Source organism: Protopterus annectens, chromosome 7.part0 (assembly GCF_019279795.1).
Source record: "Protopterus annectens isolate FY-2018-M chromosome 7.part0, PAN1.0, whole genome shotgun sequence".
NCBI classification, from domain to species: Eukaryota; Metazoa; Chordata; order Ceratodontiformes; family Protopteridae; genus Protopterus; species Protopterus annectens.
The window spans coordinates 1,486,841,780-1,486,862,236 of NC_056739.1; the positions used below are offsets into that span (position 1 = coordinate 1,486,841,780).

The 20,457-nt window shown below is 38.6% G+C and overlaps 1 protein-coding gene across 2 annotated transcripts in view; it reads left to right on the forward strand.

Moving 5' to 3' along the window:
* The window catches only part of MTMR14 (myotubularin related protein 14), a 1,239,106-nt gene that overhangs the window by 857,012 nt on the left and 361,637 nt on the right, over window positions 1–20,457 (forward strand). For both annotated transcript variants that reach the window (XM_044078037.1, XM_044078038.1), the window contains exon 17: window positions 3,732–3,905. In XM_044078037.1, coding sequence (XP_043933972.1) covers window positions 3,732–3,905 — 174 coding nt within the window. The remainder of the gene's footprint in view (window positions 1–3,731; window positions 3,906–20,457) is intronic.

Below are 20,457 nucleotides of genomic sequence, written 5' to 3' on the forward strand. Positions count from 1 at the left end.
TCCACAAAGGTGGAGCCTCTACGGACCCTGGAAACTATCGCCCCATAAGCCTGACTAGCTTAGTCTGCAAGGCTATGGAGAGGATCATCATGGAGCTCATAAACAAAGACATTGGGGACCTACAGACACTAGATCCTACCCAGTTCGGCTTTGTCAAGGGCAGATCCTGCCTTTTGAACCTGGTTGACTTCGAAACAGTCACCAAAGCCATAGATGAAGGGAAGGTAGTCCACACAGCCTGTCTGGACCTTGCAAAGGCATTTGACACAATACCCCACTCGGGCATCATAGATAAGCTAGCCAGCTTAAATATAAACCCCTATGTCACAAGATGGGTGACAAACTGGCTCAAAGACAGAACCCACAGAGTGAGAGTTGCTGGAGCCATGTCAGACTCGAAACCGGTCACAAGTGGCATCCCACAGGGTTCTGTCCTGGGACCACTCTTGTTCGGTATATACTTTTCTGAGGTACAGGCAAGCGTGGGAGGACTATGGCTCACCAAGTTCGAGCGACTGCAAACTGGGCGCCATAATCGACTCTCCAGCTGACACAAACATCCTTCAAAAAGGTCTCACAGAGACAGATAACTGGTGCCAGCACCATGGTTTAAAGCTAAATGCCAAAAAATGTATAGTCATACCCTTTGGCAAAAACAATGTGCCCACAAATTACCACATAGGTGGAAACCCATTAAGTACAGAGAAAGTTATTAGGGACCTGAGGACCCAAGTTGATAGCAATCTCTCCTTTGAAAACCACATTGCCAAAATAGTTAGAAAGACCTTCTACATAGCCCACCTCATCACGAAGGGTTTCACATCTAGATCAAGAGAGGTAATCGTGCCCCTTTATTCATCCCTCATCAGGCCCATCATAGAATACAATGCCCCTTTTGGGATGTACTTTACCCGACACCTGCAGCAATTAGAAAGACCCCAAAAGTATCTCACCAAGAGGATCAAGGGTCTCAAACAGATGCCATATGCTGCTCGGTTAAAGAACTCCAGCTCTACTCAGTTGCATACCTCCTACTTCGAGGCGATCTATGCCTGACATACAAAGCTATGTCAAATCCAGAATTAATGGACATGCTCCACCTCAGTAAATCTAAATCCCTTAGAGCCACACGCTCGAGGGACTTGAACCTCAGCACAGAAATAAATAGAACTTGCTGGAGGGACAGGTTCATAACCCAGAGGCTCCCTTCGCTCTGGAATAGAATTCCAGTTCATGTGAGGCAGAGCACCTCACTGAATCTCTTCAAGAAGAATCTCGATAGGTGGATGGGGGATCATAGGTTTGTCCCAGGGATTACTCCTGTGTCACTGTTAGACAGAGGCACAGTAAACTAAACCTTAAAAAGGGCACAGTATACTCAAATCAAGGGGTGGCGTAAGCCATACAGAATCCGGCTAGGCTTATAATTGCCCCAGGGCAGATAGCCTAGTATGAACCTATGAACCTAAGTTCACTGAACACATCTTTATTGACATGTAAATATTGACCGTTTGAAATGCCGAATGGCCATTTCAGCGAATTTTTTTCCTAGGGGGAAAAAATCGCTTGGCCATCATCGGGGATTTGCCCTTTTCCTCACTGTAGTGTGATCTTGGAGTTGGTATATTTAGTTAGGGGGGCTGGGGGGCAAAGCCCCCCACTATGTAGGGTTTGAAAGTTTGGTTTGTTTGTGTACGGCCGAGCAGTTTATTTTCTCCTGGGAAAAAAATTTGCTGAAGCAGCCATTCAGCATTTGAAAATGTTTATATTTACGTGTCTATTTAAGACATGTTTGGTGAACTCGTCTTTCAACATCATACCATAGACCAGAAGTTACATGGGTCAACTATTTTTTATTGGCAAATTGTTTATTTTCTATATTGTTGCTGAAAATAAAAAGTTCAGCTATATCAAACTACCTTCTTGGTTAATAACATTAAAAATGCACACATTTCTCAACGTTGAATATTGACATGATTGGCACTACTAGTATTGCATTAGGGTGCAGTTTAATGGGAAGATGGTAATGCATTTGTGCACTATTCTCTGATGCCTGATAGCCAAGTATAAACAATAGGACTCTTCTACTTTATTGTACATGTTTACAGGTATTTTCACTGTGCTGTGGGGTAGCAGTGTGCACAATATGGGCTTCATGATTTAAAGTAAGACAGCGTGCAAATGATATTTTATGCACAGTTAAAACAGACATTGTGCTATGTGTGATAGAATTAGTACAGTATTTGTGGACTTGTTACTTGTACTGCACTAGAGAAGATCAGTTTTGGATACATTTTAGTGAGAAGTTTTGGTCAAATATAAGAAAGGAGTGTATCACCTTTACATATTTGCAAGCATGATTTGATTCACTGTTTTAATGGGGTGGCAGCATTCATTCAACCTGATTTTGATTGAAAAATCAGTACAACCCAACTCAGTTCTGTACACGGTGTAGACCAATACCTGAAACAATGAAACACCATGAAGTGGCACAAACAGCTTATTAAGTGCTTTCATCCCTTTTCATTGGACTTCTTCAGAATGAATAAGTTATCTCACACATTCAAATTTATAAGAATACAAATCACTTGACTAAAGAAATCTTAATGCACAATTCAGTTTTACAACTCTTTAAAATCCTAAACAAATGAGAAATATGCAGTGTAAAACGTACATACCCTCCTTGTTTTTTTATATTGAAAAATGCTTTACTGAAACTCCAAATACTGAGGACTTGTAGCCATAAGTAAGCAAGAAGAATGTTTCACGTTTCATGTTTGCAAAGATCATTTGATGCACTGTAAGATGAGAAAACATAGAGCAACTTGGTATCGCAATGAATTAAAACAGCGTACAAATAATATTCTTTGGAGGATAGAATTAATACAGATACACAGCTGTGCTGCGTATGATGGAAAATTCACATGCTGTACATTATTTTATTAATATAATGTACAGATCTGTGGATTTTAAAATTAATACAAATTGGAGAATGAAAACTTGATTTTTCTGAGCAGATGTGAAATATATTGTTTTGTACTGTACTATCTGAGAAGCAACTCACAACATTTTAAAACAATTATGGGAAAGAATCATATGGTATTTTACTACTGAAGTGAAAATTTTTGGGAAAGAGGTTTAGTGAAGAATACATTGGTTCTCTTTTCACGCAACAAAACATACCTCACACCTCCTGTTTAATGTTAATGGTAAAATGCTGTTATAGGTAGCAGAAAATGTTGAAGTATTCATTTGCATAAAGATTTGTTTTGATTGTTTATTTGTATACAAACTTGCTTTGATACGACAGTTTCTCATGCCAGTATAGTAAGTTAACCGTGCAGTGCTTATTCTTCGAAGCCAGTGTAGTAAGTTAACCGTGCAGTGCTTATTCTTCGAAGCCAGTATAGTAAGTTAACCGTGCAGTGCTTATTCTTCGAAGCCAGTGTAGTAAGTTAACCGTGCAGAGCTTATTCTTCGAAGCCAGTATAGTAAGTTAACCGTGCAGTGCTTATTCTTCGAAGCCAGTGTAGTAAGTTAACCGTGCAGTGCTTATTCTTCGAACTTTTGTGAATGAATGCTTTGTTTTAGCTCTACTTTACTTAAAGCTTCTGTAATTAAGAAAGTTGAGATTGCATGATGTTGAGATGCTTTTTAGTTATGTGGATCGCTATCTGATGCTGCAGCAAGCTGCTTCTGTGGTAAATTCAAAACTTTTTTTATTTTTGCAGGAGGAGAATTCAGACATCTTCACCACAAACTGTGGTTTGGAATAAAGCGCACCAAACTGAGGATAGATTATTGTATCCTGGTATGACTGATGCACGGTCATCAAGCTCATCTTCAAATCAATCAGATGGCTTTTTAAGGGCAGGAAGCAGCCCACTGGCAGTCCCAAAAAGGAGGTTAGTAGTTCTTTTCTAAAAGTGGATTGTAATTAACATGCATTTGTGGTTGATAAACAGCATTATTATTGTGTGATTACAAGTTAAACTATGAATAAAGTTGTTAAAATTTTATTTCAGTTCCATTACAGGGTTTTTTTTTTCTTTTAACATGTTTTGAAGCAGCATTACTTCACCATAATCTGCCATAGCAAGAAGAGTTAGGCTGGGACTGTGGCAAGTTGCACTCTTCTTTGGTACCACTAGATGGAGCATGTAAAATTTTCCATTGGCACCAGCTATCAGCTTATGTTCTCCTCATTTGAGCGTCTAAGAAGTTAATTTTAAGACTCCTTTTTAGGAATCAAAATTTTAAAACTGTGTTCATATCCTTTTTTTAACCAGCGTTTTAGTTGCATGTTATTGCAATAATTTTTCTGTTGTATTTTATTAGTTTGAATTTTTTCCATGTTAAGTACAAGACATGAGAGGCAAAAGGTTAGATAAGTGTAGCATAAAACACATTTCTTCATAGAGCTAGTAACAGTACATTGCACAGACTCACAGATGAGGCATTTAAAGTTATGGGTAAGAAAACTGGCATTGCATTTGTACTTCATTTGCCTTGTGTGTTTTGTTCCACAAGTGTTCTGTTCTGTTGCCTTCTAGATCTTTTACAGAAGTTGGAAAACTATGAATGTAGTGCTGTCTTCTTTTCTAGGGTTGCTTCCAGGGGACCATTTTGAAGTGGACAGCACTAACGCATCTTCAGCAGGAAGCATTTCAGTATTTAGTGCTGATGTATTGGAAGCCTTACATTCCTTTGTCTCTTCATTAGTGCATATTTTCTAGCAAAACCCACAGTGTGTTGGTTTCAGGACAGTCATTTTAAGCATATGCTTGCTCTGGTTGCCTTCATTTCCTCTTATTGGTCACTGTGGTTTGATGTATCCTTCCCAAACCCTAGCTAATTCCTTGAGTTTTTGAAAATATTCCTTCAGATTGGCTATTTCATTTTCTAATTTTTCTGGTTGTATTTGCCTTGTTTTATTTCATTACCAGTTATTTATTCATTTTTTGATGTTTTTCTGTAATTCTGAAGGTAACCATCATCATGTGAGAAGATCTTGTATCTTCCATACTTCACTCTGAGTAAGTGGTTTTGTGAAAGACCTCTCCTAACATCTTTCAATGTCAGTTTGATTTTTCGTGGTGTATCGCATACTTTTGTTTCTTGTGGCATTGAGAGTTGTGTAATAACTCAAGCTGCTGCTGCAAAAAAATAGGAGGTTGAGGAATCTGAAGTATATATTAAAAGAGAAGCTTAAAAAGATGAGCAAGAAGCCTGAAGTAGAAGTAGTGGATGAAGAGCTGATAGAAGACCTTCCAAAACTCTGCTTTTATGCAGTGAAAGCAGTGTTGGGGAAAAAGGAATTGAAACAAGGCTTCTCAAAGAGCAAATGCAAGGGGGCAGAGTGTAGAATTCCAAGGTTAAACACTAATCACTTCCAGACTTATTCAAACCTAGCCTATGAAGCATTCAAAACTAATGTACCTTTACCAGCCTTTGAATTGACAGTTATCAGTAATAAATCAATCATAGAGGAGTGTGTCTAGTGAATTCATAAGTGCACAAGCACCCACTACCCATGTATAACTCCAGTATCCCCATGAAATCTACTTCGGACCTCAGTAATGCTATGGTGATTTTTCTGCTTTAAAAAAAAAGTAGGACAATTGTGGATTTGGAAGATGAAAAAGAAAGAATATTAGTGTTGTTATTGAGTCTCATGTTTTTGTTAAACATAATGTATCCTCTGTTTCATCAGCATAATCATCATCAAGAAAATCTCCCTCAGTGAGACAGTAAATAAGAAGAGGGAGGAGTCCATTGAATGCGTCTCAGTAAAAAGCTGCCTTTTTAAAAAAGAAGATGATGATGAATGCATCAGAGCCAGTTGGCTCCAAACTTGGATAGCTCATTCTTAATGCCACAACCTCATGAAGAATTATCACTGCTAGACCCAGGCAAGTTACATAGAGTACCAGAAGAACATCAAGAAATCTGTAATGTGGATCCTAGGATGGTGCATCTGACAGTACACCCTACAGGCAGGACTTTTGAAGTAAATGTTTTGCCATAAAATAGGGAGGTTAAAAAACAGGTATGGTGAAAAGGTTTGCTTCTCTTTCACCCTGCCAATTGGGGTCTTAAATTATCGTATCTTATTATTGACTGTCTGGGAGTTTTTAATAATTTGCCAGAAAATGACTCAAAAGACACGTTCACTAAGCTGAGTAAGACTTTTGATAAATTTGCACACATGGCCCATAATTTAATTATGATATAGTTGACGTTCAATGAAGTACTTTAACTTGCTTGACCTAAAACTCAGATCTGCCAATTAGATGTCAAGGCAGTTCTCTGTGTTCCTGTGAACCAGAAGCACTTCTTGGACCAACCCTTATCAGAGTTTTCTCAGTGTTGGTGGGTTCAGTCTAAGGCTAGGTTGAAAGAATTACCGCAGACATCCGCTAGATCTTATTTGAGGAATTTTCTCTTTTCCTAGAATCTGCTTTTTGTGTAATACCAGAAAAGGGGAAGGGACAAAGGAAAAAAAATACCAGAAGTCTTTCCGAAAAAAGTAGGATTGCAGGCAGTATTGTAAATAGCTAATTAAAGTAACTGGGTCTTAGTACGTTCTAAGAGGACAGTGGGAAATCCTTTAACTCGGATTATTAGTAAGCAGTAGATCTGCTATATGAAAAACTGGTTTGAATACTCCAATGTCAAACAAAAGTATATTGTTAAATCATTAGGAAGTAGAAAATTGGATCCCCTTGCTTCTCAAGGGTTAGTGTTTTTTTTATATGGCTGCTGCACTATTGCAATCTCTGAGGTGATTTTGTAAGAAAAAAATATTCTGTTAGGCTGTAGACAAGAACGTTAAGTTGCATTTGTTGTAGTAAGTGTTTTGGTACCATTTTGTTACTATGGCTGGTCATTTTTGAGAGAACTGCTACCTTTAAACTTGTCTGTTATCCGAGGTCATGACCTGGTTTCACTGCTTACTGTGAAAGAAAACTAAGTGGAATGTGTATGTTTTCAGGATTTATATAAAAGGTTTTCTTACAGTCCTGTTTATTCAGTATCATACCAGACTGTTTATTTGCTGCAGCTGCCTTTGAATATTGTGCCAGATTTCTTGTCAGCATGTCAGATGCATTGAAATAAATTGTTACCAGGCTTTAAAACAGTTGTCCAGCAGGGGGATGTAAACCCAAGGAACCATTTAGGTACAACCAATGCTGGATAGTCTGTTGGTTTAGAAAGGTCTGAAGCCCCTAAAGTATCCAATAGCACAGATCATACATCAAATAAATGAAAGCATCATCTCAGGTCCGTTTATCCACTAGAAAGGATGGATTTAGAGAGGAACAAAAAGAAATCCTAGTTCTTGTTGCAACAGCAAGCAAAACACTTCTATTACTGTTACTGCAGTTTGCCAGAAACATAAATGGTAAGCTTGTAAAAAAACGGCACTTACAAAACTCTTGTATTTTGCATCAAGTAAAAACAAATTTTAATTGCCACACTATAAAAGTAATAGTAGCTGACATAGGGTTTGGAATTCACACTCTCTTGGCCTGACTGTTTGACCCTCTTCAGGGCAAATGAAATTTATAATGGGGTTTACACTCTCTTGGTGAAAGCATCAGATCCTGAGAACAAAGTCTTCAGAAAGTTTTCTTGCCAGTCAAGTGTAAATCCCTTATCTCCCACCCCAGCCAGGTACTACTGCCGCTAAAGATGCGAGCTGTGCTTGATGTATGAATTATTGCTATCCTGTCACTTTGAACAGTTTTCTGTTTGTCTGGAAGGTGATTCTGAACTTAGGTACTTAAAATTGTCTGTGGTGCATATTTGAACTTCATTAATGTAATTAAGGTGAGGGGTCAATTCCAGTGCCTGTGTACATATTTCATCTGTGTCCTTTAGCCTTAATACTGATAAAAAAAATGCATGTAGAATTTAATGAAAGTAAAGTTTGTGGACGAGGTCAATCTTTGGAGATTCCCAACTACTGTCTCCTTCAGATAATCAGTTAGGTGTATGTTTAGTAGTTGTGCAAACTTCTTCAGTCAGTTGTTGACTTGTGTGTTTTCTGTGGTAAATGGTATTTCAAATGAAAATGTGCAATCCATAAATGTTTCCAATGAAATTTTATAGTAAATACACACTGCTTTCTATGAATTTCAGTAACAGAAGTTTGTAAGAAGTATGAGACACTGTTTGTAATCAGAAAATGAATAAAATTATACCCTCTCACCTTAACCCATTTTGAACTCTGTGGGTATGCAAGTAGTTGAGTTTGATATATTTAATTATTGACTTTTGTTGACCAGGTTAATCATACTGAGATTTTTGGCTTTGTTTCGGGGGGAGGGGGGGATGCTCGAGGTGGCATTCATGCAGATTATACCATGACCCCCTGTTAATATTCCAAAACGTGCACGCTGACTGGCCAGCGTGCATGTTGTAAATCGACTTGTACTAATGGAAAAAGGTCCGGTTGCCTGGACTTTTTCCATTAGTATAAGTCTTTTTTTAAAACACTGTCTTGCTATGTTAAAAGAGTTTAACATAGAGACACAGGTTTAAAAAAAAGCAACGGAGATCTCCATAGCTTTTTTTAAAGCTGTCTCACTATGTTAAACTCCTTTAACATAGCGACACAGTGTTTAAAAAGCAATGGAGATCTTGCTTTCTCCATTGCTTTTTTTTAAACCTGTCTCGCTATGTTAAATGGGTTTAACATAGCGAGACAGCTTTAAAATAAGCAACGGACATCTCCGTTGCTTATTTTAAAGCTGTCTCGCTATGTTAAACCCATTTAACATAGCGAAACAATAAAAAGCAACGGAGATCTTGCTTTCTCCGTTGCTTTTGGCCACAGCTCTGATGTACTGTGTAGGCATGCGCAGTACATCAGAACTGCCACGGATGCCAGACAGCTGCGGAAGGGCAGCAAAGAGGCATTATACAATGCCATTATTTAAGTAAAGTAATTGTTTCTTTTCTTAAATAATGTCATAGTATAATAGCAGTAACCCACTTCTGGGTGTGGATAATGCGGGATTTAACCACGGTTGTCTTTGTTTGGTCCCTCGGGCTTCGCCCTCTGGGCCAAACCATGCCAACCGTGGTTAAATCCCGCATTACCCACACCCAGGCGTGGGTTATTGCTATATTAATATCGAGGTGGCATTCATGCAGATTAATCAAATTTGGCTAAGACATTGGCTGAAGTTCTTCCACTGGAGGAGTTTCAAGTTTCCTTTGGCACTGTTGGAGTACAAACTGTTCTGGAGGAGCAGAGTAAATTTAGGATAATGCCTTCTTAATTACGGAGTTAGATGGATCAAGTCTGAGTGCAGGACTTTTTTTATCAAGGGATGTGCAATTAAATGATCACTTAAGAAATAAACAGATCTACGTTAACAGAAAAGAAAACGAGCAATATTAACATTTTTCCCATTTACATACATTATGCATCGCATATCTTTTCTTTCTTTTTAATTATCCTGTATTCAAAATTACATAAATTGTTGCATTCTTCCCTTCCCTTAAACTTCACTCATACTCCTCCTGAGCATTATTCTGCTATTATTCTGCATGTATTTATTTATACGTAATTTGCTCCTTTCCTTTTCCAAAGATCCCTCTTCCAGTTCTTTTATCTGTCTCTTCTAGTCATAAATACTTGGAATACAGTTGGTTTAGACGGTTTTCTATTTCCTAGTAATTGTTTTTTGGCATCCATCAGAATTAAGCTTAATAAAGCCTTACTATGTCTAGGCCATTCAAATACTGTGTCCCACCTCAGAAAAATCATATCCTTAGTTACAGTAATTTGTTCACTGAATAGCTTTGACAGAATACTTTAGGGAATTTTTAAAATCTGACAGCTCATTACACACCAAAAACCCCTGTTCCAGTAAGTTACTTCATTCTTCTCTATCGTACCTCCAATATTTACCTAAAGAAAAATCCATTGAAGTCACTTGGTGTAAAATACTTATGCATATACTTTCAAGCAATTATCCTAAACTTTCTAGACTTTGTTGCATACTTGAGAGCCATGCATATGTCCTCCCATTGTTGTCTTGTAAATTACTTTTCCAGTTTCTATTTTCTAACCTCCTGTGATTCATTCTTATAGTTATAAAATATTTACATGCCCTACTAAGTATCCCTTTTTTAACCGTAGCTTCTGTTCTAGATTTGACTAAAAACCCCACTTGATCAGGTCATTCACCTAAGATTCCCCTGTCCCTTTCTCTTTGCCTGTACTTTGATAGTAGTCCCTGGTAAAGAAGACCTAGACATCATCTTGGCCTCATCCCACTCTTATTATCTTTCCGTCTCTAGTAATTTGCTCCTAGTACCTTGGTTCCTTTGCCAGTTTTCTCTAGTAAATTCCAGCCCCATCGTGCCTGTTTTCTGTACCCTGCTTACAATCATCCCTATTGTCAAAATCTCCTATTTCCCATTCCCATATTAACTTAATTCTTAGAATTATTTGTTATTTTGTGAATGTAATGTTCTGTATGATGGTTTTTATTCCCCTTAATGATCTTCATACAGAATTCCACTCTCTTTATTTCTTCCCCTGCTTTATCATCATTCCTTTACATTATTTCTTGCCCCCCTTTCTGCTTCATTAGTTTCCCTTTCCACTTTGAATTATAATCTTCTGTTTGTGCTATGTATATGACGGTTAATTGTGTAGCTCTGAAATATCCCTTCAGATCAGGCAGTCCTAAATGACCTTGTTCTACTAGAAGGGTCAACTTATCCCACTTACCTCTTGCCCTCTTCTCCTAGATAAATTCCTTCAACTCTTTGTTATTGTCTTCACCTTCTCTGGTTGATAAAAATATGCCTGACCTGTATGTAAAGTTAAAGGTGCTAAAAACATGTCACTGCTTTTTCCTTACTATCCATATCTGTAAACAAGAGTTTCAGGTTTCTCATTTTTTGTATTCTCTCTCTAGTCTCTTTCCACATATCCTTATCTGCCATAACAGAAACCTTTTTAATCCATATGCCTAAATATTTCATCTTATTGTGTCCCCATAAATATGGAATTTGCTGAACCAGATTGTGTGCGGGTACATAATTTACAGCTATAGCCTTTGTTTTGTATTTATTATTTTTATATCCTGAAAAGACTTGAAACTGTTTCAAAATGTTCCACAACATGGAGATGTCCTTTTTCTGGATTTTGTTTTGTATGTATTAGTTTTATATCCTGAAAAGACTTGAAACTGTTTCAAAATGTTCCACAACATGGAGATGTCCTTTTCAGGATTTATCAGGTACAAAATAATATCAGCTGCAAATAAAGCCAACTTTTCTTGTTTACCATAGTAATTATATCCTCACATTTCTGAGTCCCTTAGTTTCTTTTCCAATGGATCTAAATATAAAGCAAATAAAGGGGAAAGATGACACCCCTGTTTTGATTCCTCTGTTGAAACGCAGCTTATCATAGAGGAACCATCCCACTTCAGTTCTTTTCTCTGATCCTTCATATGTCCTCCTAATTAACCTTATTGTGTCAGGAAATGTAAATGCTTCTATTGTCCTACTCCTAAAATCCCAGTTTACTCTGTTGAATGCCTTCTGCGCATCAAGACCCACCACCAACATCAGTATTTTCTTGCTTTCTGCTTCCCTCTGGATCTTCATTGTTCTTTTAATGTTAAATATTTACCTCCCCTCCACAAACTCACATTGATCCATAGCGATCAATTTTGTTAATAACTTTGCCATTTTCTTAGCTAGTATAGCAAAACACAAACCTCTTAACTTCCCTTAAGGACTCCTCTCGAACCTCTTGTAAGAACAGATCCAAAAACAAACAAAATAGAGTCCAAACTGGCCGTAATCTTTTATTATAAAATGTAAGTGCTTTCATTTTAAAAAACCCTTCATCAGACAAACTTCACAAAACCATGACAGTCTTTAAATACTAAAACAATTTTAAAAACAACCAGTCACTTTCTATACTTGACCCGCCTTTTCTTTAGGACTGGTTTTAAAGGCATAGAACTATTTAATCCAGGTGGGTTATCAGCAGCCAACTGTATGATCCATCTCAGTTCTGCATACTCTGTATCATTAACAATGCCCCCCCTCCCCTTTTCATCTGTGCAACATGCAGAGCCATAAAACCAAAAGTGTGATCTGGAAAGCTAGAAACATGCTGGTATAATGCATTGCGTTTATCCTTCTGTCTAATGGATGACAAGTGGTGCAGTATTCTTGTTTTTAACTTACAATTAGTTTTTACAACATAAAAACACGGACAGGACTTGCATCATGCCAAGTAAATCACATTGTCTGTGTGGCAATCTGCATAAAACTCAGATGTATATTTTTTGTCCTTAACAGGATGTATAAAGTAATTTAAACCATTCACATTTGAACATGCTTTACAATGTCTGCAGGGAAAGGTCCCTGTTCTCATATGTGCAGAGGAATCATTATTAGCCTTCTTATTTTTTAACCCAGGTTCTATGCATAGCATATCTTTTATAGTACTATTTTGCTTGAAAGTCAGTCTAGGTTTCTCATCTAAAATATCTTTCAAGTGACTATCACTTCTTAGTATCTTCCAGTTTTGCTTAATAATATCACATATCCCATACACGTTATTACTATAACATAGCATTACCTTGGGTTTTTTGTTATATTTATCAGATGACTTCAACTGCTTTTCTTTATTATCAGGAAACCATGGTCTTGCCCTGGCTTCCCTACTGGATATTATGCTGTTCTTAGTTTTTTCTAAGCTTTCATTTGAGTACCCCTTTTCCTTAAGATGTTCATTTAACACATCAATTTCTTTGTGAAACTCATTGTTATCTGTGCACAGCCGAGAAACACTATATCCTTGGCCTTGCATAATATTATGAAAAGTATGCCTAGGATGCATACTATGTGCATTCAAATAATGATTTCTCCAACAAACGTTCTGCATGTTGCACAGATGAAAAAGGGGGGGGGGGCATTGTTAATGATACAGAGTATGCAGAATTAAGATGGATCATACAGTTGGCTGCTGATAACCCACCTGGGTTAAATTGTTCTATGCCTTTAAAACCAACCCTAAAGAAAAGGCGAGTCAAGTATAGAAAGTGACTGGTTGTTTTTAAAATTGTTTTAGAATTTAAAGACTGTCATGATTATGTGAAGTTTGTCTGATGAAGGGTTTTTTAACCTGAAAGCGCGTATGTTTTATATTAAAAAATTACGGCCAGTTTGGACTCTGTTTCATTTGTTTTTGGATCTGTTCTTAGCTAGTATAGAGGTAAACATTTTGTAATCATGGTTTAAAATTGAAATGAGTATTTATGAAACTGGGTCTGGTGCGTCTTTACCATCCTTAGATAATACAGTCACCACATCTTTCTTCCAAGATATTGGTGCTTCCCCTCCTTCTAAAATTCTGTTAAAGAAAATGTTCCAGATGTTTGTCACTTCATCTTAACTTCCACATGAATACCATATGCTTCTGGAGACTTTCCTAAAGGTTTATTATATGTCCATTTTTTATGTCATCCCTTCTTATCTTAACTGTTAATCCTCCAGATACATATAATTGACCCAGATTGACAGCTGCACACATAGACATTACTTTACCTAAAGTTAAAGTTAGCACTTGCTAAAACAAATGCTACAGCCAATGTTCCCACTTAAACATTGTTGTCTATTCTATTTATATCTCCATTCCTCTCCTAAATGTGAAAAACAGCTTTATGCTTCAGAAAATTAACTTTTAGCCCTAAAAAAAATGCAGTGGTTATTGTTAAACAAAATTAAATTGTACACTGTTCTATTAAATGCATTAAAGCGTTAAGGCTGCTAAGGAGACTATCTGTTATTCACTTACAGTAATTTCAAACTGTGTTTTTCACTTAACTGCTTGCCATTGTAGGTTTACATTTTGCATTTCCCTCAGCAATGAAGGCTTAGAACTCTCTAGATTAACTGCGTGCACTTGAAAAGTTCACTATGACAATATCTTCATCTGTAGACTTCTTGACTCCCATTGAACATTTGCTAATGGAAAAAAAGCTAATATTGTTGCACGTCAGAAACATAGCATTTTTATGGATTTCATCATTTTTGTATTATTTTTAAAGCCTACTTGCTTACAAAAATATTTATAGCTTAAGCCAAGGCCTTAGTTTAGACATTCACCATTGTAAAAGTAAGAAAAATATCTTAATTTTGCAGGTAATATAATCAGTGTACTTTTGCACCCCTCTTCCACCTCAGCAACAAAAGATCACAGCATATTAACATTAAACTTGCCTTTGTCCATCTTTTGTTTCGTTAATATCTGTAACACATACAACAGTCACTGTAAAGATTTCCCTAAACCCCCCATGCACACTCATTTGGAATTGGGGTTTAGTATAATGGTTAAGGTCTTTACCTTACAGACGCAATGTACATTCTTACCTTTGGAATGGAAAATTGGCTTGGCTTAAAATGGGTCACGAGCGGCAGGCCTAGTACTTGCCTATGAATTTATGAGTCTGTTTATTATACCCCTGACTACACACTACACAAAACTGCTTCATTATATATAACGTGGTTTGTATCATGAAATGTTTTATGCGAATACTACCTTTTTGTGTCGTCCTAAACTTTAGTGACATAATGTGGGATCTATACTTTTACAGTCCTCCCACAAGTTTAACACAGTCAAAAAAAGTCCAATCTTTTTCAGCCACTTTTTCTTGCAAAGCCATTTTCCATAAATGTGGTGCTTTATATTCTCCCATGTATTCACTGATTTCTTTGTTGCTGTTTTCCTGTTCATCTGCGTCTCCCAACACCAGACTCTGGTTCAAGTCTAAGGTACTCTTGATTCTTCTAGTCATCCCCTGTGCTTTTCCTGCGTCTCAAGAATTTTCCTTTGAAAAGGGTTCACTGGCAAAGTCTGTCTATGAACTTCACTCTCAGAAGAATGAGAAGCAGAGTCCCCTTCTGTTTACTTGCTCACATTTTGTTAAATAAACTTTGTTTCTTCCTTAGCCTGTTATACATCATAAAATGTCTTTGATACTTCAGGAAAAAATACTCTGAAGACAGCTGAATATAGCAGTTTGAATTTGATACTCACCTTTCAACATTCCCTGATTACTGGGATAAATTTGCTTCCCCTTCTGCCTATTGTACAGTGAGTAATCATTTTCTGTAAAGACTCTCTTGTCTCCAGTTATAATACTTTGTCCTTCTGCTACAGTTTTGTCCAGATGAAATCTCTGCTGGTTTGACTGCATATTTGCTGCATATTTTATGTATATATATATATATATGTGTGTGTGTGTGTGTGTGTGTGTGTGTGTGTGTGTGTGTAGGTCTTGGCTGCTTTCTCATGGCCAGGTTTGGAGAATAGACTCAATGTGCCCATTCAGTTAACAAATCCTGCTGTGAAACACCAGTCCTGAAGTATTTGTTTAAGAGTCCTAGGGCCCCCCAGAAACTCTTTCTCAAGGGGCCTAAAGGTTAAGGCTTGTGGATGCTTTATGAAGGTATTGAGTGTAAAAGATTTTGCTGGATTTGGTTCATGTGTCTGAAGTGGGTAATAAACATTCTTGCAGTGGTGGTTGATGCTGTTCAGGCTCCTCGAGGGGGGCTACTAGTAGTGTTCTTCTCTTCGACATGCATGCCTGAAGGATCAGAAAGAATTTGAGCATCTTAAAGAAGAGGATTTTTTTGGATGCTTTTACAGTCTGATGTGTTGTTTGGACCGGCTGTGTGTTAAGTTTTAAAGAAAATGGAGGACAAAGCTAAGTCTATCTAGACTGTTTGTTATTTTTTTTTTGCAGGTGCCGTAAATAGTAGAAATTGGCCTGCTAAGGGGTGGTGGACATATCTGCTTATGGTTCTAGGTCTGGGGGGTGTAGGCGGCAGGGGTAGGGGGGGCTCAAGGTCCACTTAGTAGTTATCAGACAGATCAGACAGTTGCTCTGACTTCTGGTGCAGTCAGAAGCAGAACCAACAGCCTGTTAAGCAGAAGCCTCATTTTCAGCTGCCAGCTCCTTTGGGAGCCTGGCAGCTCCTCTTTGGAAGGAAATTGATCTCTTCTTTTAAAATCAATTGGGATTTAATCAAGACAGATGGGTACAGATTTTCATTCATCATTTACGCCCCTTTTTTTTTATTTCAACAATGCTCCTCCTTAATGCCCAAATGATGTTCCTCAAAAGAAAAGAAAAGTAGACAAGTTTCTCAGTTTCTCAGTTAGGTACCATAGATAGTGGGGTTCCTGTGAAAGAAAGGGGCTTTATTATTAGTTTCCTTCTCGCCTGTTCCTAGTACCAAGGGGAACACGTGGGGAATGAATTCTGGATTATGGACATTTTCATATGAGGAAGCTGCAATGGTATCTCAAAATGTATGGACACAGCACTGCCAAGATTTAAGGTCAGACAAGACAGGCCAAGGATGATTTTGATAGCTCCAGATTGGTCTCGCAACACACTGGTACCACTTCTCGGAGTCTTGTAAAGAAGCCTCATGGGCCTTTATTTCTCTCTGATTCCTCTGTCAGAAGGACGGTGACAAAGGTTTGTCCTTCTCTTCCATAAAGATTCATGCTGCAATTTTTCCTCACTATGATGATGACCCACCCCCCTTTGTTTTCCTTCTTTTGTTCAAGCAGTTTCTAGGGCAGGGGATAATAAGACCCCCCCCCACTCTCCCTACTCCTGCTTGGGATCTCTCAATTGTTGAAAAAAAACTTACTAAACCTTTTGCCTTTTGAGCTGCTGCTGAATATATTTGTCATGAAATGTCATGGAAGACTCTCTTCTGTTGGCTATTACTTGTCTGAGTTGTCTGAGTTGCAGCCCTTATGGCGAGTGAGTTTTTTTTTTTTTTCCAGTACAGGGGTTCATTAATCCTTCATCCCCTTCCCTTATGCCTTTATGTGTGGTGTGGTTTAAAGTGTTCAAAACCAAACTATTCATTTTTACCTTGCTTTTTTCTTTCAAATAAAAAAAAGATTTTTGGACAAGATTTTGCACACCAGGCAATTGCTTGCTTAATTATTTTTATTTTTTATTTTAGAGCAGGAAGTTAGTTCAGTCTCTTTTGTTACTTGTTTCTTTGCTTTTGTTAGTGCAAACAAACAAAACAAAGGTGGATTGGTGGGATTTGCATTTTTTGCATTTTTTGCATGCAAAGAGGTTCCAGCTGGGCTGGGGCTGGGGGCCTCATTCCACTCATTCCACTAGGGCTACTGCCACTTAGGGGGCATTCAAGCTGGCATCTAACTAGGATATTCTGGAAGCAGCTACTTGGAGTTCAGTGCATACTTTCTCTAGATATATATATACTCTAAATATACTCTAAGACTAGGGCTGGTTTTTTACAAGGCATGTTGTCAGCTCCTGCTACTTTATAATTTGCCAGCCTCCCTTACAATTTGCTCTCCTCTTCTACCCAATAGTCAGGATTCAAGGGATGCAGGACATCAGGGGTTTGTTACAAGAAACAGTAATGTTTTGATGTCTATAACCAATTTTGTTGCTTTCCTCCTACACCCTCTCCCCTTCCCCCTCCCTTGAGTCCTAGTGGCTGTGAGTGTGAGTTTACATGTATATTTTGTATATATATGTATTGTTTATATTGTACATGTTTTTGGGGTTTGTTGTTTTGGGACTTGTTTTTTGTCTTCTGACTTTCTTACTTGTGCTTTCATAAAATTAATAGTCTGTTCCTTCCAGTTTCTCTGGTACAACGGAAAAAAAATCAGGTTTTCTCTGCGCGGTCTACTAACTTTACTATTTCTTGAAACAGCTTTTCTTGAGAAGCCTCATACTTGGCCAGCTTTTTCTGCATTTTAGCCTTTGATTTTTGCAGTTTTATCAGTTTAGAAGCTATAACTAGCTGTTCTGATAATCTGATGTCCTTTTCATTCTTCCTCAACAAGTGGGTTTGGTTCTAGCCCTCTGATCAAACTTGGCCGCATACTCTAGACTTTGGATCTAAATCTCAAGTTCCTCCCTCTACCCGTAATGCCTTTGTCCACCTCCATTGCCCCAGGTCTGGTTTGTCTTCATTGTGCTCAGATGCAGGTTCCTTCTATTGAGCAAGAAATTAGTGCTTTTTTGTAAGTCCTTTGATATATTTACTTACACTTTTTTCTCCTCCCTCTTAGTGTATGCTACAGTGTCAAGTTGTTCAACTATTTTTATAGTACTCCTAACTTTACCATAGTTGGTAATTCTCATTTTTTATCTGTTGAAATACGGTATTTGTTTGTAATTACCATTGTTGGTAATTCTCTTTTCTTTCCTGGTCTCAGTTTTAAAAAAAATTCTTCTGCTTTTCTAGTGCAGTTCTATTATTGCACTGTCAACCACAGTCCTGTCATGGCTGATAAACCAACAGGGTTCAAGAAATGCACTTCTTGTAGGCATAAAATTCCGAACTCGGATGTCCACAAGGAGTGCGTTTATTGTCTCAGAGCTGCCCATTTGGATACCAACTGCAGCATTTGTTCTGCTTTTAATCCAAGGACTCTGGCTAAGCGACGCAGCAAGCTAATTTTGAAAGGCCTCCTTTCTCCTGGTGCAACCTCTTCTTCTGGGGCTCACGCCTATGCAAAATCCTCAGTCTGCTCCATTGAAGCACAGAAAACACTCCCAGACAAAGTCATCTAGGACTTCATTGGAGCCACCGAATAAAATCCAAAAATCCTCTGATCTGATATTGTCTGATTCAAAGGCCCACTCTTTGGATCCGAAACCATTGGATCCTAAACCTTAAGACTCAGTCATATCTGCTAGTCCTATGGTGCCTACCTCAGATCCCACACCCTTGGATCTGAAGCCTGCCACCTCAGACTTTGCACACCAGAGTTCTTCCTAAATCCAGTTTCTCCTACTGTGTGTTCTCCTTTTTTACGTACTCCTAAGATACCATCCAGGCCACAGTCCACCGTGTCCTCCAGAAGTGGATCTGGATAGGATGATGCAAAAATTTCTCAGAGTGGAGATCCAGATGAGAATCATACCAGTTCCATCCCCTAATGGAACCGTGAGCTTTCCAACCAAGTCTCATGCTATTCTGTCTCCTTTAATCCGTCCCATTATTTTGGAGCCCCAAGATCCATTAGCTCTGAGAGGTCTGGAGTCAGAACCTGAAGAAAATTTTTTCTTAGACTCCAGCAGCATCCCTGACTAGTTTCACACCTATAGCTTCAGATCAGAATTGGTCCCATTGTCAAAGTGTCGGTGTCAGATACATGGGACTGGGATCAACTCTAATTGTTATCAAATCTGTCCCTGGCCCTCCTATCCTCCATACTGGACAGATCAGGTCTGGTTCCATCCTCAAGGTGTGGATCTGGTCAGAGTAGTGATCTGCCTACACTGGAAGTCTCAGCTGCAGTTGTTTGCCCCCCCACAGGCTTGTCGAGATTTGGGAAGGGCCTTCTCATCTCCTGCATCCAGTTCCTATTCTGTCTTTGGTTCCGAGCTCTGAGTCGATCATGCCTACTCCACATGGACAGCCAGTTTCAGTTAGCTTCCATGCAGTCCTATAGAGGAGCACCATATCGCTTTAGATACCTCTCCTGAACATCTCAAGGAGGAGATCCATCAAAAGGGAACATACAAGAGGAGGCACATAGATTACCCGCTGGAATCTGTCATGGAGGATGCCAATTTCTATGAAGAAGGGTCCCCCAGATCACCACCAGATGATATCTCCTTTGATCCTGAGAGAGAAATGTGGTTGGTCTTCTGTAACCCCCCCCCCCCCCAGAGAAATCTGTATTTTTGAAAGCTTTTGGTTCTGGCCTATCTATGTCTTGGGTTACCCACCACCCCAGTGGATGAGCTCATTAATTCAGTTTCCCACTGGGCATGGAAGGAGCTGGATACCATTGAACCCATTCCAAAAAGACCTGACAAATTCTTAGTTCTCCCAAGGATAGGCCTCACTGGAGCAAAGGAGTTCCAATAGATGCTATGGTGGTGGAGGCAGCCCCTAAAACAGAGATAACAAAACAGAGCTCTTCTGTGTACCTGCCTGAAAGTCTAAGGGTGCTGGACAGATTTGGAAAGCGATTCTTTGCCTTGGCAACGTTATGGGCTGCTAGTCCAGGCATTGCCATGAGAAGACATGCCTAAATGCTTTTGTGACTTTGCAGATCCTTTTGATGTCCTTCATCAATACTCCCTTTGATGGCACATCCTTATTTGGTTCATCAGTTAGAGACTCTTACCTGGAGTGAACAAGAAGGAAAGACACTATCTGCTGTGTTAATCAAGTTTTCTATGGTTTACCTTTGCATAGTTGAAAATCATATTGTCGATCGTCCTGTTGTGTGAACCGAAAGGACGAATTCTGCATGTCAAACGTCACTGAAGTTCGAAACTCAACAAATCGAACAGCAGATTTGCTGAGTTTCGAGCTACAATGTCGAACACACAATGTAATGCAGGGGGGCAAGCCCACCTGCACTCCCCATGTGGG